The sequence below is a fragment of the Salvelinus fontinalis genome, chromosome 17, assembly GCF_029448725.1.
Source record: "Salvelinus fontinalis isolate EN_2023a chromosome 17, ASM2944872v1, whole genome shotgun sequence".
NCBI lineage: Eukaryota > Metazoa > Chordata > Actinopteri > Salmoniformes > Salmonidae > Salvelinus > Salvelinus fontinalis.
The window spans coordinates 4,772,289-4,799,547 of NC_074681.1; the positions used below are offsets into that span (position 1 = coordinate 4,772,289).

General features: G+C 44.5%; 1 protein-coding gene across 1 annotated transcript; it reads left to right on the forward strand.

The window, feature by feature from the left end:
• The first annotated feature begins 1,030 nt into the window (after positions 1-1,030).
• Positions 1,031-27,259, forward strand: LOC129813620 (junctional cadherin 5-associated protein). The gene is made up of 4 exons (XM_055865966.1): positions 1,031-1,175; positions 9,755-10,262; positions 16,962-21,352; positions 21,904-27,259. Exons 2-4 carry the CDS (start codon positions 9,871-9,873, stop codon positions 21,909-21,911), a joined length of 4,791 nt encoding a protein of 1,596 aa, XP_055721941.1. The 5' UTR covers positions 1,031-1,175; positions 9,755-9,870; the 3' UTR covers positions 21,912-27,259.

The following is a 27,259-nucleotide window of genomic DNA, read 5'->3' on the forward strand; positions in this document are numbered from 1 at the left end:
GCCAGCGAGTGTGTCCCTGTCCCATCCAATGCCAAGATAGTTTGGTTAATTAAATGAACTCTTGCTCAGGCCTTCCTTCCCGTGCCAGCTGTGACATGCTGCACTCAAAGGGAACCGTGACCACCGTGACCACCCGAACCTCACCGAGAAATGTATTACAGACGACGTGTTAAAGGAGCTCATGTTCTGAGGGGGCATCAGAGGGGGCATCGCAAATGGAACCCTATTCCCTTTTATACAAATATTTTGTTCGGGTGTTAAAAGTAGTGCATTATATAGGGAATAGGGCCCTGTTCAAAATGTGTGCACTGTGTAGGGAACAAGGTGCTATGTGGGACGCACCCTATGACAGCATAGGCCTTACAGTGAATAGCAGAGGGAGGAGATGATAGCATGTCATAAAATAGTACAGTGATGTCAGAGGAGGGAGAGAATGAGCACGCCTACCTACTAAAGCAGGGGAAAAAAACAGATTTTAAGGCTGATGGGGTATTCAGAGTGGTCGTTCTGTCACTGTATGCGTGGTCTCTGTCCAAAGGGGGTTGCGAATATAATAAGAACACAGAAAGACCACGGAGTGCAGATGCTATGTTACATCGGCAACATGTGGCCTCATGTGGCTCGTTGTATGAGGGTCTCCACTTGTCAAACCAAGTCTAAGGGTAGATGTATTGTGGAATGGGTGAGCTGCTTTCAGGTATTATAAAGTAATTGCACACGTATTACACTGTCTTTTACATTGAGGGGAATTAGGGTTTGAATGACAGAATATAATCATCGTGTGTGTTGTGTGTGTGTGTGGTACGTGTAAACCCATGAATACTCACGTATATATATGAATGTATTCAGAGACATATATTTATGGCATAATGGTATGTACGGATACACGCTTCCATTGAAACACAATCAATAATATTTATTGACGCCTCTGTCAAGAAAAAAAAAACTTATTACACAGTTTGGAAGAAACCATTTTGAAATCCCTTTTAAGGGAACGACGAACGCACAGCACAGCACAGGCTGATGAGCTGGTGGAGGAAACTCCACTCCGTCCAGGCAGCGCGTCTTTCCTTCCTTATCGTAATAGGCATGCTCAGCAGAAGGGCTGTGCAGTGCTCTCAGCAACTGAAGCTGGGCGCAGGGGGACTGCAACGGCCGCGCCAAGCATCTTCCAGGTAGGATGCGTATCTCTGTCATTTCGCGTTTATAATGATCTCGCAAATATTTATGCATTTTTTATACTCTGATAATGCTTTGCCATGCAGATATAATTTTTCAGGGGAGGGGCTGTCTATTTTTGCTTCACGTACACGGTAGCGCAGGGTGGCTGTGTGGGTCTTGGTAAACACACACAGTCAGCTAAGACGCATCTGCAAACCTTATAATTAACGGCGCTTTAAACTTGCACACACGGAACATGTTCAGCCTTCGATTGATCAACGTTAAACAGCGATTGCTGTCGCGATGTGAATATGTATTTGATGACATGGTGGGGTGTATTTTCTGGGGAGACGTGTAAAATTGCAATGGGGTTCTAATTTGGCTAACGACCGTTGGCAATGCACTACGGTTCACTACATTTTTAACTTAGTGTGTGTGCACGTATATACCTTTTTTTTCTTCATAGGCGCAAGTATATACCTGCAGTAACCTAGCCTGCTGCGTAAAGCAATGTTTTGTATTGTATGGGAGTGCAAAGCTGCCTTGAGAAATCATTCTTAACAGTCAATTATATGTAGGCTGTACCATCTAACACTGCAGTATAGCAAGGCTCTATAGCTAACCATAATGTATCTATCTAGTCTACATAGTAACAGGAATAATCAGTTATTGATAGGCCGTGGCGGCTTCTCTGTTTCAGACGGTTATGCCTTTATAGAGGCAGGTTGAATCATATATGAAAATAAGCGTAATGCATATGCTATTTGTTTTTATATATATCCAGGACAAGGTCCAAACGTGGTATTCAACTTATGGTTCAACTTAGATAGCAAAGTTCAGACACTAGCCTAAGTCATGGGTCAAAGTTCAGACACTAGCTTAAGTCATGGGTCAAAGTTCAGACACTAGCTCAGGTCCGAAATATAGGACATAGGAAAACAACATAAGATAAAGTGTCTGTCTGACTTTCAGGTCTGCAATAAGATGACATTCTAGATATCCATCATTAGCACAGAGGTAGGCTGCATGGTGTTGCAAGGGCTGCGTTCCTATTTGCCTTGGTCAAAAGAAGTGTACTATATTGTGAAAAGGGTGTCATTAGGGATGCAGGCTGGTGTTGGTTGCATGGTTTTTCTGCACGGTGTTGCTGCACGGTGTCACAGTGCACTACTTACTACCTGACTACTCAGGGGAGGGAGGGAAGGGAAGGGAGGGGGGAGGAAAATGAAGGGAGGGGTAGAGGGGAAGGGAGGGGGAGGAGGGAGGGATGGAGGGGGAAAGGAGGGAGGGGGAGATAGAGAGGGAGAAGAGAGGGAGGGAGAAGAGAGGAGGGGTGGGAGAGGAGGGGAGGGAGGGGGAGATAGGGAGGGAGGGAGAAGAGAAGAGAGGGAGAAGAGAGGGAGGGAGAAGAGAGGAGGGGTGGGAGAGGAGGGGAGGGGACATTAGGGGAGATGAGGGGAGAAGAGAGGGAGGGAGAAGAGAGGAGGGGTGGGAGATGAGGGGAGGGAGAAGAGAGGAGGGGAGGGGACATTAGGGGAGATGAGGGGAGGAAGAGGTGTGAGCCAGATCAACAGCAGACAGAATCTCTGATGTGGTTTCAACAACCTCAGCATTGCCATTTTTCCTTGCATGCGTTGAATCAGTCAGGGTATTAGTCGTGTGAGTCGGTGTGTGACTGTTTGTCATTGCAGTTGCTGCTGGAATCTACAAGGAGGCACATGTGCGCATTCCAAATGACACCTCATTCCCTATATAGTGCTCTACATTTGACCAGAACCCTGTGGGAATAGGGTGCCATTTTGGATACAACCTGGAGACACATGTGCCCAAGTGCTTCTTCTATGGTGTCCAGTGGTGACCTTGCTCAAATATGAACCATATTGGCCCTATTCAAATGTGATATACTATATAGGGAATAGGGTGCCATTTCAGATACCGACACTGAATGGTTTCAGTAGCCACCTTCTTCATCTTCTCCAAACTACTTTTCTGTCTGTACAGTTTGTTTGGTCTATGGGTTTTCTTCACCATGGCAACAGAGAGAGTCATAGAGCACGTGCTTTTCATCTACTGTGTCAATTTTAGTTGCCATATTCACTAGCATCCTGTCCAGGGGGTGTACTTGTACATCAAGCTCCGAGGTCTGTGGGGCGACGCGCAATTGGCATAGCGTCGTCCGGGTTAGGGAGGGTTTGGCCGGTAGGGATATCCTTGTCTCAGTATGTAAAAAATGTAATAAAAAATGTATGCACTCTACTGTAAGTCGCTCTGGATAAGAGTGTCTGCTAAATGACTAAAATGTAAATGTAAATGTAAGCTGCCTCACTACTGGAACAGGAGAAGGGAGTTCTGCCCCTATGGACTATTCTATGCTCGGACGAGGCTTAGGTTACCTATATTCAGTCCTCTACAATGCTCCTGCATGGTGTGCTAGTTTCAAAATGAAACCCTTAAGGAAATATTTTGTAGGTTATTGTAGAGAGGCAGGCAGCAGGTGCTTCAACTGTTTGACACCACACACAAGGAACCTGGAGTCATCAAAGAGGCTATCAAAGGGGCTCAAAGGGGGTGTGGCAAATGCCCAATATGCCATGACTGCTCTTAAGCACGACGCATTGCGCCCTTAGCCGTAGTATATTGGACATATACCACAAACCCACGAGGTACCTTATTGCCATTTGCCACACCCCCTCGGGCCATATTGCTTAATTCTAGATGTTAGAAGTTCTAGACGTTATTCTAGACGTTAGAGGTTATTTTAAGACGTTATTTACTCAAAGTTCTATCTCAAGTGCCCCCTTTGGGTATTTACTGAGGAATCATAAGGGGAGTAACAAATGTCTTTCTATTTCCTATATAGTCCTCTATGGGCCCTGGTCGAATGTAGTGCACTATATAGGGAATAGGGGGCCATTTGTGATGTATACAAGGTTTTTAAATGATGTTTAATGTTCGAAGGTCAAATTGAGGTCAAGAGAATATGCTGGAATATAAATAGAAATTAAGAAAAATAAATAGCAACTTGATGTAAATAGTATATGGAAAGTGTGAAATGATGTGGATGTACATTATGTGAAGTATCGTTATTCTCGTTACAGTGCACTACTTTTGACCAGGGCCCATAGGATTCTGGTTAAAAGTAGTGCACTATGTAGGGAATAGGGTGCTATTTGGGATGCTTCCTCAGATTTATTCACATACTTGTAAGAACTACTATCAGGAAAAGACAGATATGAATCTGACCCGGCCACCCATAGGCTTACCACAACATTTCAAGGTTAAATGTTTCTCCATACTATGACTATATTATCAAACATTAAACACACATGGTAATAGTAGAATTACCGAACCCTGGCTACCCTTTCGCCCCACAAACTATGCCATTTACTTGACTTGTTTATAACGAGCGACTAGACTTTATCCGCATCCCAAATAGCACCCTATTCCCTGTATAGTACACTACTTTGCTCTGGATAAGAGCGTCTGCTAAATGACTTAAATGTAAATGTAAATGTACTTTTGACCAGGGCCCATTAGCCTCTAGTCAAAAGTAGATGCACCCTTCGTGTTGGTGTCCTACCGAAAGTGCTAAAGTTTCCATGGACAACTGTTACTGACTACCCAACTACATTGAATTTGAAATTGTGTGCATTTGTGTAAGCGAACGAACGATGTACTGTATGTGTCAGCTAGTTTTATGGCAAAGGGACAGCTGTTTTGAACAAGCAGATTAAAGGAGAAATCTGGGATTTATACATCCTGTTTTGGACTTTTAAATTAATGATATATAGCCATCGATTCTTTATGAATTTGAGAGTGGTTGCATTTTTTCAGCCTCATCCCTCATCTGTTAACCAAAAAAGCGGCAGGGTTTCCACTTTGTTTTTGTTTGAATCCCAGATTGCCCCCTTTAATGGGTTTACATTGCAGTGTTGATCTTGTATTAGAACAGTGTTCCTCAAGCCATTTCTGTGGACACTCATCCAGGGAGGGTCGTTTTCTGTTCCAGTCCTGCACTAACATACCTGATACAAGTAATCACCAAACCATATTAGTTGAATCAGGTGTGTTTAGTACAAGGTTGGAAGGTAAATGTGCTCCCCCTAAAGGGTGAATGGGTTGAGGAACACAGTGAGAGAGGTGCAGTAAACTGTTCCCGTGTCTGCCTGGTTAAGGAGGAGTCTCCACGCATCATAAATAACTACTCATTGTTATTTGTAGAGTCAGTCACAATTTACCCATTGTACATCACGGTTTTGATGCTCCCGAACACGGCCTCTCTCTCTCTATAATGTCTTATTGTTGTCGTTTAAAAGGGGGCGTGATTCTGTTACAGGAATCTTAGTTATTCAATTCTTGGTAACACTTAAAAGGGTAATCTGCAGTTGCTACATCAATTTGTTGACTTGTAAATAAATGATATGTACCCATTTGATTCATGTAGAATATAGCTTATAAATGCCTAATGAATTTAGTCTAATTGTCGTACCCCATCAGAACCTAAAATATACGTTTTTTTTTACTCCAGTGTTTGTAAACAAAGTAAATGTAAACAAACACTGTCATTTTAATATCATAGATGGTCCGGCCTTGCATCCATAGTCAACAGCTTGACGTACAAGTACACCCCCTGGACAGGACATTAGTCTATCGCAGGGCCATACCCTCAATCAATCTCCTCAATGCTGAGTGCCAAGCAGAGAAGCATCGGGGTCCCATTTTTACAGTCTTTGGTATAACTCGGCCAGGGACTCGGCCACACTAACCACAAGGCCAATGATCTGTTTAAAGGGATAGTCCACCCAAATTACACAATAACATGGTTTCCTTGACCTATAAGCAGTCTATGGACCAGGTAAGACAGCAATCAATGCTTTGATTTTGTTTACCTGGAGTCTGTCTCCAAATGCTAACTTAAACCAACATGTAATTTGTAATTTAGGGGAACTACCCCTTTAAATTGCACTTATACCTGTGTAGCAATAACATAATTACAGCAGTAACAACATTTAGCATCAATGTTGTTAGTAGTAATCACACTGGTAACAACATTTAGCACCAATGTTGTTAGTAGTAATCACACCGGTAACAACATTTAGCATCAATGTTTTTAGTAGTAATCACACCGGTAACAACATTTAGTATCAATGTTGTTAGTAGTAATCACACTGGTAACAACATTTAGCATCAATCAGGGCTCTCATCACCAGAGCCCTTTTTGTTTGTATATTTTATTGAACCTTTATTTAACTAGTCAAGTGGGTGAAGAACAAATTCTTATTTTACAATGACGGCGTACCCCTGCCAAACCCTAACGATGCTGGGCCAATTGTGCGCCACCCTATGGGACTCCCAATCACGGTCGGTTGTGATACAGCCTGGAATCGAACCAGTCTGTAGTGATACCTCTTGCACTGAGATGCAGTGCCTTAGACCGCTGCGCCACTCGGACTAGATTAAAAGTGTATTCTAACTTAGTGTTAGTCTGGCCAGGCAATCATATCGCTTATGACTCGACATTTGTCCATTGAATGCCGACTTTTTCATGAAAACTGAATGGCAAGCCACTAATCACGTCCAAACTTGATAATCAGCATGCTAATGTGTGCAAAGCCTTTGATCACAGAATTGTTGCTTTATAAGCCCTGCCACTGTCATCTCCAGGCAGGCTGAGTCTGTGATGGGCACTAATTAATACTGTGTATTCAGAAAGTATTCAGACCCCTTCTCTTTTTCCACATTTTGTTACGTTAAGACTTTCAATCTACACACAATACCCCATAATGACAAAGCAAAAACAGGTTTTACACATTTTTGCAAAGTTATTACAAATAAAAACAGAAATACCTTATTTACATAAGTATTCAGACCCTTTGCTATGAGACTTGTAATTGACCTCAGGTGCATCCTGTTTCCATTGATCATCCTTGATGTTTCTACAACTTGATTGGAGTCCACCTGTGGTAAATTAAATTGATTGGACATGATTTAGAAAGGCACACACCTGTCTATAAGGTCCCACAGTTGACATTGCATGTCAGAGCAAAAACCAAGCCATGAGGTCGAAGGAATTGGCCATAGAGCTCCAAGACAGGATTGTGTTGAGGCACAGATCTGGGGAAGTGTACCAAAAAATGTCTGCAGCATTGAAGGTCCCCAAGAACACAGTGGCCTAGTAATTAGGAACCACCAAGACTCTTCCTAGAGCTGGCCGCCCGGCCAAACTGAGCAATCGTGGGAGAAGGGCCTTGGTCAGGGAGGTGACCAAGAACCCCATGGTCACTCTCACAGTGCTTCAGAGTTCCTCTGTGGAGATGGGAGAACCTCCCAGAAGGAATATAATATCTGCAGCAATCTACCAATCAGGCCTTTATGGTAGAGTGGCCAGACGGAAGCCACCCCTCAGTAAAAGGCACATGACAGCCCACTTGGAGTTTGCCAAAAGACACCAAAAGGACTCTCAGACCATGAGAAACAAGATTCTCTGGTCTGATGAAACCAAGATTGAACTCTTTGGCCTGAATGCCAAGTGTCACGTCTGGAGGAAACCTGGCACCATTCCTACGGTGAAGCATGGTGGTGGCAGCATCATGCTGTGGGGATGTTTTTCAGCGGCACGGACTGGGAGACTAGTCAGGATCGAGGGAAATATGAATGGAGCAAAGTACAGAGAGATCCTTGATGAAAACCTTCTCCAGAGCACTCAGGACCTCAGACTGGGGCGAAGGTTCACCTTCCAACAGGACAACGACCCAAAGCACAAAGACAACGCAGGACTGAATTCGGGACAACATCTCTGGAGACCTTAAAATAGCTGTGCAGCGACGCTCCCCATCCAACCTGACAGAGCGAGAGGATCTGCAAAGAAGAATGGGAGAAACTCCCCAAATACAGGTGTGCCAAGCTTGTAGCGTCATACCCAAGAAGACTCAAGGCTGTAATCACAGCCAACGGTGCTTCAACAAAGTACTGAGTGAAGGGTCTGAATACTTATGTAAATGTGATATTTCTTAAAACCTGTTTTTGCTTCGTCATTATGTGGTATTGTGTGTACATTTACGAGGGTAAAAAACTATTTAATCAATTTTAGAATAAGATTGTAACCTAAAAAAATGTGGAAAAAGTCAAGGGGTCTGAATGCAATGTATATCAGACAAGCTGGGCTGTTTAGAGAGAAACACACGTACACCACACATGCAGATACAGTACACACAACCACACCCACACACACAGTATAGCCCGGGAATCCTGCAGTACACACAACCACACCCACACACACAGTATAGCCCGGGAATCCTGCAGTACACACAACCACACCCACACCCACAGTATAGCCCGGGAATCCTGCAGTACACACAACCACACACCCACACACAGTATAGCCCGGGAATCCTGCAGTACACACAACCACACCCACACACACAGTATAGCCCGGGAATCCTGCAGTGGAAGACAGAACAAGGTATTTATGTTGCAAGTTTGAGACGCATTTGTACATTTGAGTGATTTAGCAGAGTGGGGGGGGGGGGGGGGGGGGGGTCATTTAAGATACCATTTGAAGTAAGGTGGAGCTTCAGATGTTTTTGGAAGCAACTCTGCTATCCTCGCTTCAGGAAATACATTTATAGGATTTAAGGAAATACATTTTCACGTAATTTTACGTCATTATATTTTTTAGAAGAGATTCCGTGTTTTAGAAAATGATTGACTTCCGGGAGTTTGATTGCTATAGAGGTAGTGCCTGTTTTAACTGGGCTGTAACAGGAACACCTACAAATACAAATAGTCTACTAACCAAATGGCACCCTATTAGTGCACTACTACTTTCCCTAAATAGTGCACTACTTTTTAACCAGGTCCCGTAGGGCTCTGGTCAGAAGTTGTGCACTTAGGGTGCATTTTGCGACGTATCCAGTGACCTCTCTTATCCTGTGAAGTCGCCCCACAGGAACATTCTGTGTACTGTGTGACTAATGTGAAATCTGCATGTAAACAGATGTATTATTGTGGCTGCCAACCAGGGGACCTTCATCAGATCTGTGCTGTTTCCCTTTTCTCCAGCAGCCAACATACTGTTGATCATTTTATACACACAGTACTGTGAAGACATGATCACTTAGGTTGCATCCCAAAATGGCATCCCAAAATGGCATCCCAAAATGGCACGTGTTCCCTCTATAGGGCACTGCTTTTAACCTGAGCCCTGGTCAAAAGCAGTGCACTTTATACTGTAGGGAATAGGATACCATTTGGGACATACTGTAGATGGTCAAAAGTAGTGCACTTTATACTGTAGGGAATAGGATACCATTTTGGACATACTGTAGATGGTCAAAAGTAGTGCACTTTATACTGTAGGGAATAGGATACCATTTTGGACATACTGTAGATGGTCAAAAGTAGTGCACTTTTGGGACAGAGCTGCCAGAACGTGATCTTCTTCCCGTTTCACTCTCCCTGTTTGTTCTCCCCTTATTTACAGTATAGTGTACATACATTAGTTTCCCGTACAAGCACTGGGTATCTATATTTCTGAAGATGAGATGCTAAAAGCTAAACGTTACCTTTTTCCCCGTTTCTCTTCTCCCCATAGTGATGGCCTCTACTGAGCAGCTCTGCTCCAGCTCTCACCAGCAGCACTGAGCATAAGAACAGCAGAACCCCGTTCGCCCTCCTGCTGCCAAGCCAGACAGAGAGACACACAGCACCATGTACAGTGTGGACGACCTCCTCATTTCTCACGGATACAAATTGCCCAAGACAAGCGTCCCCTGCCCCTCTTCAACTTCATCCGCCACCGCACCTTGCGAGAAACAGAGCCACGTCGCCGCCACGACCGATTGCCACCGTGAAATCCCAGCAGCAGAGAACCAGAGGCCTGGCCGTGTTGGCTCACTGAACGGGTATGAACAGGCAGCAGACAGGGGGGCTTGCGTCTTCAGGAGCAGCAGCAGGCAGGCACTACTGGCGAAGGTCTACCCCGGCAGCGGTGACAATGAGAGCGGCGGGGAAAGGAACCAAAGGAGAAAAGAAGCTGGCAGCGGTAACCTAGGTGACAGCCTAGCACAGCCCCTGGGAGATTCTCTCGCCACGGATAGCGGGTGAGCCCCCCCTTATCTCTCTCTCTTTTGAGACTCCCTCACCCCCCCTCACCCCATACCTTCCCTCCCTTTTTCTTTCTCTCCGGGCCCTTCGGCGTTGCATGTAAAGCCGAGCCACTCCGTCTGCACTGCGCAGGAGGGTGTTTTCTTCTGTCCCCCCATTTCCTTCCTTCCAGGGCTGTAGAACGAACACTGAGGCTTCTGCACCACTGTGATATGATCGGATATGAGGTCTGTGCTCCAAATGGCACCCTGTTCTCTACATTCCCTATGGTCCTTGGTCAAAAGTGGTGCACTGTATAGGGAATAGGGTGCTTTATGCTGTGATATGAGGAATAATGTACAGCTGCCGCCCTTCTGCGCTGTTGGCTTGTTTACATTGCGATGTGAATCCATGTTTAAAGAGAGCACTCGTCTTTCCATTGGATCAGTCCATCCCTCCACCACCAGCATCTCTACCAACACACATACAGGTACACAGCCTGCAGCCCTATGGGCCCTGGTCAAAAGTAGTGGACTAAATAGGGAATCAAATCAAATAAAATGTATTTATATAGCCCTTCTTACATTAGCTGATATCTCAAAGTGCTGTACAGAAACTCAGCCTAAAACCCCAAACAGCAAGCAATGCAGGTGTAGAAGCACAGTGGCTAGGAAAAACTCCCTAGAAAGGCCAAAACCTAGGAAGAAACCTAGAGAGGAACCAGGCTATGAGGGGTGGCCAGTCCTCTTCTGGCTGTGCCGGGTGGAGATTATAACAACAATGTGTCATTTGGGACGCAGCCAGACTATGTAAACAGCAGCACAGGACGCTGGGCAGAGTAGCTTACTGTACGTGATGCCTTGAGAGCGTAACCAACCACCACACTGTAAACAGCTCAGGCGCCCTGTACTGCACACACACACCCTGCAGAGTGAGGATGCCTCTGGACAAGTGTATGGATACGTGCACACTTGTCCAGAGGCATCCTCACTCTGCAGAGTGTGTGTGCAGTGCACAGAGCCTGAGTTGTTTACACTAATGTCTGTGTTGATAATACATATTACACACTGGATGGTAGTGTAAAAAAGTGCACGCGTCTCAAATGGCATCCTATTCCCTATTTAGTGCACTACTTTTGATTAGGACCAATAGTATCAGGTATGTAGGTAAGACCCAGATGCAGACAATGTCAAATTATCAATGGTTTAATAATCCAACAGGGCAGGCAATAGGCAAGTCAAGGCAGGCAGAGGTCAATAATCCAGAGGTGGGGCAAAGGTACAGGTCGGTAGGCAGGCTCAGGGTAGGCAGAGTGGTCAGGCAGGTGGGCTCATAGTCAGGACAGGCAAGGGTCAAAACCAGGAGGGCAAGAAAAAGAGAGACTGGGAAAAGCAGTTGACTTGACAAACAAGATGAACTGACAACAGACAAACAGAGAACACAGGTATAAATACACAGGGGACAATGGGAAAGATGGGCGACACCTGGGGGGGTGGAGACGAGCAAAAAGAGGTGAAATTGATCAGGGTCTGACTGTATATTGCCAGTTTAGATCATTCACTGAAATAACTAATTGCCAGATAACTATGATCATTACTTTAGGGTTTGTTTTATTTTTTCAGACATATGATTGTCTGAGTTACATCCAGAAACCAGTTAATTTGCTATTATCACCGTACCTAATGTGGGTGAACAGTATCCCTCTACTCTGTCTACTGTTGAGGTCTAACCTAAATAGCCAGGGTGCACTTTGGGAAGCAACACTTTACTCCATAACAACAGGCCCAGCCACTCTGCCTGCTGTCCATGGGACTGAGAGCATGTATGAATGTGGCTGACCATGTTACGATAATCAGGTACATCACTCAGCCTGAAGGGACACTCTTTTTTTATTTGATTATATTTTTTACACAATTAAATTAAATCCTATTTTGGGATCCTCGTAGCATTGGATTAAATGGCTAAGAAATAAGACTATGGAGTTGTCTGTCCCTGCAAGATAATAAGATAATGTCTTTATTATCCTCGTGGGGTAAATTCTGATTGCGGCTCTGTGCCAAAACATAGACAAGGACACATACAGGCAATAACTACAGGTAGAAAAAAAGTTCATAACCAATCAATGACCCCACTATATACACTATACACATGAGCACAATCTGTCATCTACTATGTCAACTGTAGGCCAGCCCGCTGGTGCTGCTTGTGGTTTTAAACATTCAGGAGCCTTACCGCCGCTGGGACAAAGGATCGTTTGGCTTTATTTATGTTGGGCCCTGGTGCCTGCCCGGTAACATTGTCCCGAGGGCAGTACATCAAACTCCTGGTAAAGAAGATGTCTGGGGGCCAGCGGTACCTTGTTTGTGTTGACATCACGTGATCACGTAACTGGCACTTTATATACAAGAGTAAGTTACGTTTTTCTGCTCAGCGGCAGGCAGTGCATCTTACCAGGCCTGCGTTCCAAATTAATCAAATCAAATCCAATTTTATTTATCGCATGTGCCAAATACAACAGGTGTAGATTTAACAGGGAAATGTTTGCTTACAAACCTTTCCCAACGATGCAGAGTTTAAAATTAATAATAAAAAATAAAATAGTAACTAACACAAGAGGAATAAAATACAATACACAAGAATGGAGCTATATACAGGAAGTACCAGTACCAGATCACTGTGGAGCTATATACAGGGAGTACCAGTACCAGATCAATGTGGAGCTATATACAGGGAGTACCAGTACCAGATCAATGTGGAGCTATATACAGGAAGTACCAGTACCAGATCAATGTGGAGCTATATACAGGGAGTACCAGTACCAGATCAATGTGGAGCTATATACAGGGAGTACCAGTACCAGATCAATGTGCAGAGGTACGAGGTATTTGAGGTAGATATGTACATGAAGGCAGGGTAAAGTGACTTGGCATCAGGATAGATAATAATAAGGTATTTGAGGTAGATACAGTTGAAGTCGGAAGTTTACATACACTTAGGTTGGAGTCATTAAAACCTGTTTTTCAACCACTCCACAAATTTCTTGTTAACAAACTAAAGTTTTGGCAAATCGGTTAGTACATCTACTTCGTGCATGACACAAGTCATTTTTCCAACAATTGTTTACAGACAGATTATTTCAGTTATCATTCACTGTATCACAATTCCAGTGGGTCAGAAGTTTACATACACTAAGTTGACTGTGCCTTTAAACAGCTTGGAAAATTCCATAAAATTATGTCATGGCTTTAGAAGCTTCTGATAGGCTAATTGACATCATTTGAGTCAATTGGAGGTGTACCTGTGGATATATTTCAAGGCCTACCTACAAACTCAGTGCCTCTTTGCTTGACATCATGGGCAAATCAAAAGAAATCAGCCAAGAAAAAACAGTATAGACCTCCACAAGTCTGGTTCATCCTTAGGAGCAATTTCCAAACGCCTGAAGGTACCACGTTCATCTGTACCAGCAATAGTATGCAAGTATAAACACCATGGGACCATGCAGCAATCATACCGCTCAGGAAGGAGATGTGCGTTCTGTCTCCTAGAGATGAACGTACTTTGGTGTGAAAAGTGCAAATCAATCCCAGAACAACAGCAAAGGACCTTGTGAAGATGCTGGAGGAAACAGGTACAAAAGTATCCATATCCACAGTAAAACGAGTCCTATATCGACATAACCTGAAAGGCCGCTCAGCAAGGATGAAGCCACTGCTCCAAAACCGCCATAAAAAAGCCAGACTACGGTTTGCAACTGCACATGGGGACAAAGATCGTCGTCTTGGAGAAATGTCCTCTGGTCTGATGAAACAAAAATAGAACTGTTTGGCCATAATGACCATTGTTATGTTTGGAGGAAAAGAGGGAGGCTTGCAAGCCGAAGAACACCATCCCAACCGTGAAGCACGGGGGTGGCAGCATCATGTTGTGGGGGTGCTTTGCTGCAGGAGGGACTGGTGCACTTCACAAAATAGATGATATCATGAGGAGGGAAAATTATGTGGATATATTGAAGCAACATCAAGACATCAGTCAGGAAGTTAAAGCTTGGTTGCAAATGGGTCTTCCAAATGGACAATGACCCCAAGCATACTTCTAAAGTTGTGGCAAAATGGCTTAAGGACACCAAAGTCAAGGTATTGGAGTGGCCATCACAAAGCCCTGACCTCAATCCTATAGAAAATTTGTGGACAGAACTGAAAAGTGTGTGTGAGCAAGGAGGGCTACAAACCTGACTCAGTTACACCAGCTCTGTCAGGAGGAATGGGCCAAAATTCACCCAACTTATTGTGGGAAGCTTGCGGAAGGCTACCCGAAACGTTTGACCCAAGTTAAACAATTTTATCCAAATTTTTACTAAGATTAAATGTCAGGAATTGTGAAAAACTGAGTTTAAATGTATTTGGCTAAGGTGTGTAAACTTCCGACTTCAACTATATATGGTGTGGATATATAGTCTAGTGAGTGTGTATATAGTGTGTATATATAGTCTAGTGAGTGTGTATATAATGTGTATATATAGTCTAGTGAGTCTGTATATAGTGTGTATATATAGTATAGTGAGTGTGTATATGATATGTATGTATAGTGAGTGTGCGTAGTGTCAGTGCAGATAGTTTTGGTACCATTAATTGACTATTTAGCAGTCTGGCTATTTAGCAGTCTGGCTATGGCTTATGTCCTGGGGGTAGAAGGAGCCTGTTGGTCTGAGAGCGATAGTCCGGTACCGTTTGCCAGACGATAACAGAGTGAGCAGTTTATGGCTTGGGTGGCTAGAGTCTTTGGGAATTTTTGGGCCTTCCTCTGACACCGCTCGGTATAGAGGTCCTGGATGGCAGGGAGTTCGTCTCCAGTGATGTATTGGGCTCCACACCACCCTCTGTAGAGCTTTGCGGTCAAGGACGGTGCAATTGCCATACAAAGCGGTGATGCAGCCAGTCAAGATGCTCTCGATGGTGCAGCTGTACAACTTTCTGAGGATCTGAGGGCCCATGCAAAATCTTTTCAGCCTTTTGAGGGGGAAGAGACACTGCCGTGACATATTCACGACTTTGTGGGTGTATGTGGACCAGGTTAAGTCCTTAGCGATGTGGACGCCAAAGAACTTGAAGCTCTCGACCCGCTCCACAACAGCCCTGTCAATGTGGATGGGGGTGTGTTCTCCCCTCTTTCTCCTATAGTCTACGATCATCAGTCGTGGGTGAACAGGGAGCACAGAAGGGGACTAAGCACACATCCCTGAGGGGCCCCCGTGTTGAGGATCAGCGTGGCGGAGGTGGTGTTGCCTACCCTCATCACCTGGGGCCGGCCCGTCAGGAAGTCCAGAATCCAGTTGCAGAGGGAAGTTTTCAGTCCCAGGTTTCCCAAGCTTAGTGATGAGCTTGGAGGGGGCTATGGTGTTGAACGCTGAGCTTTAGTCAATGAACAGCTTTCTCATGTAGTTATTTTCCTCTTGTCCATGTGGAAGAGGGCAGTGTGAAGTGCAATTGAGATTGCGTCATCTGTGGATCTGTTGGGGCGGTATGGAAACTGGGTGTGGGTCCAGGGTGTCTGGGATGATGGTGTTGATGTGTGTCATGAACAGCCTTTCAAAGCACTTCAAATGGCACCCTATTCCCTGCATAGTGCACTACTTTTGACCAGAGAGCCCTATGGACCCCGGTGAAAAGTAGGGCACTATATAGGGAACGAACGCCCAGCTTTCTGAATTAAGGTCAGCGTGTGTTCTAATATGCAGATCATATTGCAGCAGCCGCACAATTTCACGGCATCTTCAAGGGAGTTGGGAGCCGCTGACTCAAGCACTTCCGTCAGATATATGTGTGTTGCCTGATTCCGCCCTCTTGGATTGGAGATGGAGATATTGATTCCTAGGCTACGTCCCAAATCGTACCTTATTCCCTATGTAGTGCACTATTTATGGAACAGGATGCCATTTAGGATGTAACCCTCTTCTTCCCTCCCAAAGCCAAAACATCAGCTTGGAGGCTAGCCAGACATACCAGCATTTAAAATGTCACAGTTATCAATATCTCTCAGATCGTATAAAACCACGGCGGGCTGGTCAGCATTGTGTCATCACAGTTAAACAGAGTACGGAGCGCAGGTATGGTTCCATAAGAGAGCGTTCCAGATAAAGCTCATTCATGATTATTTTGTCTTCTCTCTCTTTGATCTTGTTTTGTGGGAGCCAGAAGTTGCATCTGAGATTCCGTTTTTAGAATGTCTTCCAATTGGCTCCATATTACCTACATAGTGCACTACCTTTGACCAGGGCCTACTGCACTACAGAGGGAGTAGGGTGCCAATTGGGATGCAACTATAGACTGGCAGGTCATGGAAAGGTCAGCAGACTTTATCATTACAAATATAAGGGAGGTTAACTGAATTATGTTGGTATTACAAGCTTATAAATCTATGAACGGAAATGCTTCAAGAGTTTTGTTATTTTTGGTGTTATGTGAAAAAACCAAGTTAATCCTATATCCAGGTTGTTTGTATTACAACCTACATGTTCACTCTTAATAATATTTGTAGATGTTCCTATGTAAGACATGGGTTCAAATATAACATTTTTCATGTTAATGAAGGTACAGTATTATAACTGCAGTACCTTAACACTTCATGGTTCTTTCTTTCTTTCTCTTTCTTCTTTTTTCTTTTCTATTTTCATTATATGATGATCACCAACCAATTGTGCTTTGTTGTCTTTCCAGGTTCTATGACGCTCCCAGCTTAACCTATTCTGAGCAGATCGAGAGAAGAGAGCAGTTGGACGAGAGGGATGTCTCCTACTGGAGGAGGAGAGGCCAGGACTTCAGTGTCCTCCTGGATTACGCCGATGGCCGGGAGCTGAGAGCGTCCGCTAGCTTTCTGAAGGCCTCTGAGGTGGCATGGAGGCCACAGGCCCTGATAGCAGAGGACCACAGGGGGGAGAGGGAGAAGCAGCAACAGAAGCAGCTATGGGATGACACCCCCATCTCCTGGCTGAGGGAAGCTGACGCGGCTCCTGGACAGCTGAGGGTATTGACTGGGGTGACTGGGGAGCGGAAGTGCCAGAGCCTGGGCACAGAGGAGTGGAAGCCTGCAGTGGGGCTGGGGAGGCAGCTGTCGGATGGGGAGGGCGAGAGGTGGGCTCAGGACCGGCAGCATCGCCTGAGGACTCCAGAGAGCGCTGGTTCTATCCTTCCCAGAACCAGAGGGAAGTCCCAGTCCCTCCCCAGAGTGCTGTTGCCTGATGGAGCTACTGAACACACAGACACACAGTCCAGTTTGGTCAGTGTCCAGCTTCGACCGGGCCAGGTTGATAGACAGAGAGTGAACAGCACCGTCTTTTCCGGGCCTTATAGTAGGTATTACCACAGCGCCGCAGTCGGCCGGGACCGGTGGGCCAGAAACAGTTGGCAAAGCGGCGGTCATGTTGCACTTTTACCAAAGCCCAGGTTCAGCAGGCCTGTCAAGCCTCCGTCGTACGAGATACACCAGCAGACTAGGGGTAGCCAGGAGATGCTTTCTGTAGCTGTAGTAGATGAACAGGGTGGGTCCAAACAACAGAAGGACAACAGGCCTATCTATCATCCAAGGGGTGGAGAACTGCAGAGACAAGACTATTTCGCACAACACTCCGCAATCTTTGGCATGGAGCCCCCTGGTTACATCCCACCCCCGTCTTATAAGAGAGCCCCTCCCCCAATCAGGGGAGGCCCAATCAACCGCAATGAAGTGGTGAACTATAAGTGGAGGGGGGAGATGCAGATACAGATGCAGATGCCTGTGAGCTCAGAGGCGGGAAGGTGGTTTTCCAGACAGACAGGAGGGTCGTGGCTGGAACACTATGGGGATCGAGGTATACCCTACAGGAAACAGGTTAACCCTAACCCAAACCTTAACCCTGGATACACCGAGGAACATCTGGGGCATGTTCACTATTTACCCTTTGATGATCCGCGAGTGAGACACATCTCAGGAGGGCCTGGCGGAAATTCTCTCACTGACTCAGACAAGCTTATCCGAAACATCAACAAAGAGATTCCCTGCGCTAAGGTTTTAGGACAATCCACACATGATAGTGCCTTTTCCCCCCCACATGGGCTATCTCTCAATACCGACAGCCGTAAGACATCTGTCAATGACAACGACGGTAGTAGTACTAGATGGTGCCACAGGGGTTTAATAAACAAAGGAAGTGTAGACAGTGTAGCTCCTGACCAGAGCTGTGGTAACTATCCAACCGCTTTTCAGGTTAGACCGCCCCCTCAGCAGATCAGGCTTGTGGACCAAGGTGTGTCAGAAACTGTGACTCAAGTGAAAAAGAAAGAGCCTGACTCCTCAGAGAAAGAGAAACCAAGAAAGCCTGACTCCTCAGAGAAAGAGAAACCAAGAAAGCCTGACTCCTCAGAGAAAGCAGAGAAAGTAGAGAAAAAGAGCGTAAAAAAGAAACTTAGCGAAACAATATTCTGTTTGGTGTCTGTTCCCATCCCCCCAACGCAGGGCAGTACGTCCCATGATCAAAACAACAATGATGAAAAGCCGCCAAGCCCAGTCCGGCCACCAAGCCCAGTGGACAGTCCGAGCGAGAACAAAACTGGCCACTTAACAAACCAAAGTCTCCAAAGCACATCTTCAGCAGAGGCTGAGCTGCAAGCACTAACCGGTAGCATAGCAAGCAGCAGATCAAGCAGCAAAATAGTGAGAAAACTCCCCATTAAACCCCCCAAAATAAACCATCACAAGGAGCTGAAACTCTCAGGATCCTGGCCTGGGAACCAATACCGTGACCAGGAGACTCAAACTAGCCCAGAGGCCAGAAAGCGTCAGCCTCCCCCTCCTCCTCCTCCAGGTCCTGAAAACAAGGAAGCACAAGACCCTCAAGTCCCTGCCCCAGGTTTCCCCGACCCAGGCGTCACCCCAGACCCCAGCGGTGTGGGCAGCACTGCATTCAGCTATCCCATAAAAGGGGTGAAGAGCCTGAAACCATCCAGCAACAGCGCCTTTTCCAGGACGGCCACTTTCTCAATCTCCAGCCAGCTGAACAAGAGCACAGTTCAGCCGCCAGCAGCAGCGCCACCACCACCACCCTCAGGAAACACGATGGAGGCCAAACCAGCAGCGGCCTGCAGTGGGCAGGAGGGCTTCGGTCAGTTCATGCTGAAGCCCGTCAGCAGACGGCCATGGGATGCCATTGAGGAGCTAGAGACTATCAACAAAGAGCTCCAGGATCAACAGCAACAACCACAGCAGCAGAGCAGCAAGAGGCCCAGTGTTGACCAGTGCATCGAGGACCTCAACGAGGCCTACAAAGACATCTTAGAGCTAGGCACTGCCAGCAATAACGTTCCCAACAATGGCGGCGCTGTGCAGATCCCTGAGCGGATCAAGATAAGGCTGGCGGGGGAGGCGGGGCTCAGCAAACCCAGCAGCCTTAGGCGCAGTATCGAGAGCTGGACTGTGTCCGTCGACCCAGAGTACAGGGAGGTCAGGAGCGCCTTCTCAAGACCCGCTGAAAGAAAGTCAGTGACATTCAGCAAGCAGCTAAGAGAGGAGCTCCCTGTCCCGCCACGCGATCCTACAGGATTCAGAGAATACAGGGTTGTTTCGAATTTGTCACGGAGAAGTAGCTGCAGTGGCAGGTCGGTGAAGCTAGACCTCTCTTCGCCTTCGGAGACACCACCGCCTTGTGACTTTACCGCCCCTAGTGACTTTATTGACTCTCCTAGGGATCCCAGCGAGATCAGAGACTTAAGCCCAACGACGCCAACAACGCACACGGCAGCAGAAGTCCCCTGGGCAGATAGGCAGCCGATGCAGGACGCCTCCACACTTACGAGTCCCCCTGATTATGAGGACATATGTCAGTCTTTACAAAAGACTCGAGACTCAACGGAAGTTAACAAAACTTTGACAGCCAAATCTAAACTTGGTGGTGGTAGAGGCAATACAGTGTCTCCAAGGGGCGCCGGTCTAGACTCCGAAAAGGAATGCCCAATTTGTAAAAAAGAGAGCGAGAGCCAGATGTCCAGACCAAGCCCAATGTCTCCGCTCCATGAGGAGTCAAGCCCAGACTTGTCTGATCAAAGTAGCGCCACGATCGTCGGTGACAGTGGTAGTCCACAAGGAGCTGAAACATATGAAGAACCAGCTGAGGACGAAGTAGACACACAGCTATCCTCCGACTCTTGCTCGAATCGTTCAGAGGCTCAGACTCTGTGTCAAGATTGGAGGGAGCAGCTGTCACTCACAGATGATAGAAATGTGGGTGGGAGTGCTACTGCTGAGAAGACCAATCAAAACCAAGCAACCAAGGATCTCAACAATCTATACGAAGTGAAATGTGCCGAGGGCATCCCAGAGAACGAATCCATAGAGGAGAGGGCAGCCAGGATATTAGGGATTGATGTGCCTGCAGAGTCTTTAGTTACAGAGGAGCGGAGGGCTAGAGAGCCAGCAACAGATGAGATTGAATTAAGAGAGAGTGAACCCACTGCTGGAGAAGATCCAGAAAGAAGCAGTGCAAACGAACAGACATTACAAACACATGTGAGAGATACAGAGTCTGGGGAACTGCGGTCTACAGCGTCTACGGTTCCCGACAGTGGGCAGGAGTTACAAGAAAACAAGCCGCCACAGGATACCCCAGAGCGCATCAGGAGTGCCAAATGGACCCAACTGGGTCGAGAAACTCCAGGTATGCTGGAGTTTCCGCCAGACAGACTACCACTTTCAGTCCCCATGAACCCCGACCAGAAGCTGTCTCACAGTCTGGAGGGAGAGAGGAGGGGCAGAGGTGCCTCACAGCACATAGAGGCCCTGCAGGACAAGCTAGCTGCCTCGCCCAGCCACCAGGTGGCGATAGAGCGGCTGGCTCGGATGAAGGTGGTGGACTCGGTGTCCCGCATGAGTCTCAGCATCAGGAGCACAGACTCTGGGGAGGTGGACGGGGAGACGGAGGGGGAGGCCAGCGGTGGCGTTGAACAAGTGGAAGAGAGCGCTGTCCTCCCTGCTCCCTCCCAGAGTGACACAGTGGACGATAGAGAGGTCAAGCTAGAGGACGATCGAGAGGCCTCTGAAGATACAGTGTTGCAAGATGAGGAGGTGTCATCTGTCTCGGGTAGCTACTTGATGCATTTGTTTTTTATTCAAGTATTTTTTTCTGTCGAGCTGTGTTACATGTTTATTCTGAATATGAGAGTGTTTCACCAGGAATTAATAGTTTCATATTTTGTTTGTTACACATTTGTGAGATTTTTTTCACTGCCAAATGTGACTACACAAACATTGTTGGTTGTGACTCTAATGAGTTATAATTTATGGCGCATATATTTCAAGCAGTGAATTGTGGCTGTTATTATGGACCACAAGAGGGGGCTATTTGACCTACAATTCAAATCTACCACCACACACAACTGATATTACATTATTTTCATTCATTTTGAAGACATTTTTTATGTGTGTAAAATACATTTTGGACATGTTATGAGGACTGTCACATGAACTATAGTCTACGTCCAAAATGGAACCCTATTACTTATTTTGTGTACTAATTTTAAAGGGCTTTGGTCAAATGTAGTGCACTTGATAGGGAATAGGGTGCCATTTGGGACTCACATTTATTCCCTCTAAATGATCTAGTGTATCCCTTCTTTCTGTGTATTCTACCAGAGGCCTGAGACCCAAGCCCAGTGGATTAAAGTGGAGAGAGACTGAGACGCCCGTCATCTTTCTCCATCTGAGGATTAGCTCCCTCCAACACTGTGACCTGGCTGCCCACTAGAATGCCTTCATCTCATCCCAAACACAGAAACGGCCTTCTCCGACAACAGCATTGTGTACACCCTCACCCTCGGCGTCGTTGAGTGCTAAGAGTGTTCCACTGCCAAAAGGGAGGTGTCCCCCTACCTAGGGGCAGCTTCCATCTACCCCCCCCCCCCCATCTCCCCTTTATATCCCCCCAACCCATCCTAGGAGGGGTCCAAAATGGTACCCTACTCTCTATATAGTGCACTACTGGGCCCTGGTCAAAGGTAGTGCACTGCATAGGGTTCAGGCTGCCATTTTGGGACTCATTCCTAGTGTTATTGTAGCAGCTTCTTCTTTATCCTTTCTTATTCTACTCTCCCGATGCTTTTCATTGGCTTATTCTACCCTCCTGATGCTTTTCATTGGCTTATTCTACCCTCCTGATGCTTTTCATTGGCTTATTCTACCCTCCAGATGCTTTTCATTGGCTTTATTATTCTACCCTCCTGATGCTTTTCATTGGCTTATTCCACCCTTCAGATGCTTTTCATTGGCTTTATTATTCTACCCTCCTGATGCTTTTCATTGGCAGACATTATGCAATTCTGTCATGCATATAACAACCTAAAAAAAAATGTCCATAGTGAATACAGTTAGCTGACTCATCGTTCACACTCTGTGTGATTCTGTTTGTTTCTGGGCGAGCTGTTAGATATGAATGTAAACACGTTTTACACAACAAAGTAGACATAGGAGTCAAGAGCTGTTCTGTTTCATTCAGTCGATTACACCAAAATATTTACATTTGATTGTTATGGATGGAGAGAAGTGAGAAATGTATTATATTGGACATTAATGTCTTTGGCTCGAGAACTGTTTTAATTTTCAGATGAATCGATCGATCAATCCGTCAATCAATCAATTAATCAACCAATCAATCAGTCTATTATTATTTTGTTACATTGTGGCCTGTCTGTCTCATCGCTTTCCCGTACTCTGTAATCATAATCCATAGATCTCTTCAATGAAGAGTGACTCTATACCTACCAGATGTCAGGGTTAGGGTCAATTCAAATTCAAGTCAGTCGTTTCAGGAAGTAAACTGAAATTCCAATCAATTTTCAATGATTTCTCAAGAAATTGAAAATGAGAAGCTATTTATTAAACACGTTTTTCCATTTATGAATGTTCACTTCCTGAATTGAGTGACTTCATTTTGAATTGACCCAAACCCTGATGTGGTGAAATGATAAATCAGTGAAATATATTTTGTGAGGCTTTGGTTCTACGTTATGGGGGTGGGGGTTACCTAGGTGACAGTCTGTTTGTGCTGTCATGCCGACTCCTTGTCACTCATTGGCTTGACAATGTACAATGGAATTGACAAGAGCACAAACAGATCTGGGACCAGGCGTTGCCTTCTGTATCCAGATGTGCATTTCATTATAGACTGGATCAGGTTACAAGACCACTGGGTAGGGAAATCAATGTTTTAAAATGATCTATCTGGGTGTATATTAGCTCTATTTCCCAGGTAATTTCAGGAAGCAATAATGGTATGGAGTGTGCTAGTTTGAGTTGTAAACAAGAATTATATGGACATAGTAAAAAGATAAGAGCAATATTGTCGTACAAACAGCTTAGTTGCTTAGTCAGTGGAGCTGGGAACCATTGTCAGGAATCTAATTATTTCCAAGTCCCAAAATGGCACCCTATTCCCTATATAGTGCACAACATTAGACCAGAGCCCCATGGGCACTGGTTAAAAGTAGTGCACTAAATAGGGAATTGGGTGCAATTTGGGGCGTAACATTTTAACGAGTCATCGTTTGAATCATCCTGTAGCTAAATGGATATGTATCAGGGTATGCTGGTGGGCGGGTGCTTATTTCATAGAAAACATTAGTGGCCATACATGTGTATCGTGTTAAGTGACTACATTTCACTAAATATCCATTTTTGTTATCATTGAATTGTTAATCAGTTTGCATAATGTACAAAATAAAGTATATTTTAAATATTTTAATAGATATTTTGTATTTAACCATTCTATTTTATTTCTCCACAATTTGATCACAAGTTGAAAGTACCATATTGTCTGTACAGTATCATATTGTCTGTACAGTATCATATTGTCTGTACAGTACCATATTGCCTGTACAGTACCATATTGCCTGTACAGTACTATATTGTTTGTACAGTACCATATTGTTTGTACAGTACCATATTGTCTGTACAGTACTATATTTTCTGTACAGTATCATGTCTGTACATTATCATATTGTCTACATTATCATATTGTCTGTACAGTACTATATTGTTTGTACAGTATCATAATGTCTGTACAGTACTATATTGTTTGTACAGTATCATGTCAGTACAGTACTATATTGTTTGTACAGTATCATTTCAGTACAGTACTATATTGTCTGTACATTATCATGTCTGTACAGTACTATATTGTCTGTACAGTACTATATTGTTTGTACAGTATCATAATGTCTGTACAGTACTATATTGTCTGTACAGTATCATAATGAGAGTATATAATTTTCTAGCGCTTTAAAAAGAAAAGAAAAAAAGATTGACATAAAGAAGGATTGTCCTTACAAGCAAAGCTATGTGCAGTGTGCCTTGATCAAACGGTCATTCTGTTCAGTGACAAGATGAGGGTTTATCTTCTTTGTGAGTCTTGACTTAATGGGAAATTCTGATTGTGCCATGAGTTCCCATTTCTAGTGCATTTTCACACGCTGTCTGAAAAACAGTTGAACATTTGATGTTGGACGCTCTTACTGATGATCCATCTCAGCTGTGTCCTTATGTTTAGGGTCAGCTGTGACCTGCAGTGTTGGGGTCAATTACATTTCAATTCAGTCAGTTCAGGAAGCTAACTGAAATTCTAATTGACATTTTTCTCAATGCCTCTGTATTGGATTGTTTTTTTGGGGGGGGTTAGGGGGGTGGGATAATAATTACGTTTCTTTTCTGGAATTAACTGAATTGAAATGGAATGACCCCAACCCTGGTGACCTGTCTTATGTTTGTCATCGTCTTCCAAGCCAAATCATGTACTGTTGTTTTGTCGCTGATTCATAGCAACATGTTTAGAAATAAAAATGAAAAAAAACAAACATTTATTTTAGTCATGCAACTTAACATTTCTTTCTTTCTACATTGAGTGAATGTTGTGTTTTAGACTGCTGTCAATGATACAATGGTTAGTGAAGGGTGTATAATGCATTGCAAAAGGTGCACATTAATGCTGTTTTCCTATTTGTCAAAGGTGAATACATACTGTTCAATAATCACATCGTTTTATAACATACACTTTCATGTAGCATTATTGCGGTTGTAGCATTTAATTGAATTAGAACTTTGTCTTAATTACGCTTAATATTTCTGACTGACTTTTTTTTTTTTTTTATCAAGTCGCTGCCATAGGCAATTTCGAAATTAAATTATAATTAAGGCCAAATAATTACTAATTGCACACTGTTTCATAACTGTAAGTTTTACAAACAACTTATTGTTCTGCCATTTCTTAATCCTGAAAGGTAGCAATGTTGACTGCATACTTACATAGTGACTGCACTTAACTTTCTTCACTGTGCTAGGGTCTTTCAATCAATCAGGAGAACAGTGCTGTTAATCAAACCATACATAGACTTCCAAAAATGCACAAACTCCCATTCGAAACAACAACTATATATAATATAACTATATTCATTGATTCAGAAGTTTATTGATCAATTGAGTCCATTGATCAATATCATTGATTAATATCCCATAAAGAGCAACCAGGTGGATAGATTACCAACGGTTGTTGACGCCCGCATTTCGTCTGAACATAGTACAATTTTTAAGACTTTTGCTTGACTTACCTGCAGTGAAGTCCTCTGTCTTAAAAGGAAATTTCAAAAATGTTCACCTTCATATTCATCTCCAGCACCACCCCAACATCAACATATGTTAAAATGTTACGCTTCTATGTGTCGCAGTGAAAAATATAGAAGAAGATAAGTGTTTCCAATGACATCATCGGTGTGTATCGTGGGATTTTTTACATTTTAATTAAAAAAATTGTTATTGGAATTTTTCTCTTTTTCTCCCCAATTTTGTGATTACGATCTTGTCTCATTGTTGCAACTCCCCAACGGGCTCGGTAGAGGCGAAGGTCGAGTCATGCGTCCTCCGAAACATGACCCACCAAGCCGCGCTTCTTAACACCCACCGTCTTAACCCGGAAGCCAGCTGCACCAATGTGTTGGAGGAAACACCACTCAACTGACGACCGAAGTCAGCCTGCAGGCGCCCAGCCCGCCACAAGGAGTCGCTAGAGTGTGACGAGCCTTCCCCTAACCCACACGACGCTGGACCAATTTTGCGCCGCCCTTTGGGACTCCCGGTCACGGCCAGTAATGACACAGCCTGGCTGTAGTGACGCCGCAACACTGTGATGCAGTGCCTTAGACCGCTGCACCAATCGGGAGGCCAGCATCATGTGATTTTAACCAATTATGAGTAGGATTTAACTCCTAATTGCCTACTAATTGGATGATGATGTCATTGGAAACACATATATTCCTCTGTCTTTTTTACTACAAAACATAGAAAAACACAATTTTCACATATGTTGATGTTGGGGTGGTGCTGGAGATGATGAATATGAAGTTGAATTTTAAAAATGTTTTCCCTTAAGAAGTAAACTGCCCCTTGATCACAACACAAAAATGGCCATTACAGAACATAGATAGGCTACTGTCCATAAATTGGCATGCCAGAGGAAGCTGGAACTTGGTGTCATTTGACGTTTTTGTACTGCAGGCTATGTGCAACATGAATAATTATGCACACTTGTTGTAATATTTTCTATTTTCATATGAGATTTGATTAATTTTGTACTCCCTGACATCTTTTTTTCTTCCTTGCATGAAATGCAAGAGAGACGAGGAAATCCTGAAATGAGGGACGAGGAAAACATTAAAATGAGGGACGAGGAAAACATTAAATGAGAGAGAGACGAGGAAAACATGTTTTTGCATACAGTCTATTTGCAGTTGGTACTCTCCAGTAGGGGAAACCAATGGCAACCATTATCTTTCATAATTTTATTTACAAAACTATGCCAAGTATTTAAATGCTATGTTTAGAGTAAAATCTAAAGGAAACTCGTTCAGACCTTTGCTTTTGTATTGATGAATATCAGCATAACACACAGATTGTGCTGCTGTTGTATGACACTGCAGTCTGATTCAGAATAAACTCTTTGCATGAA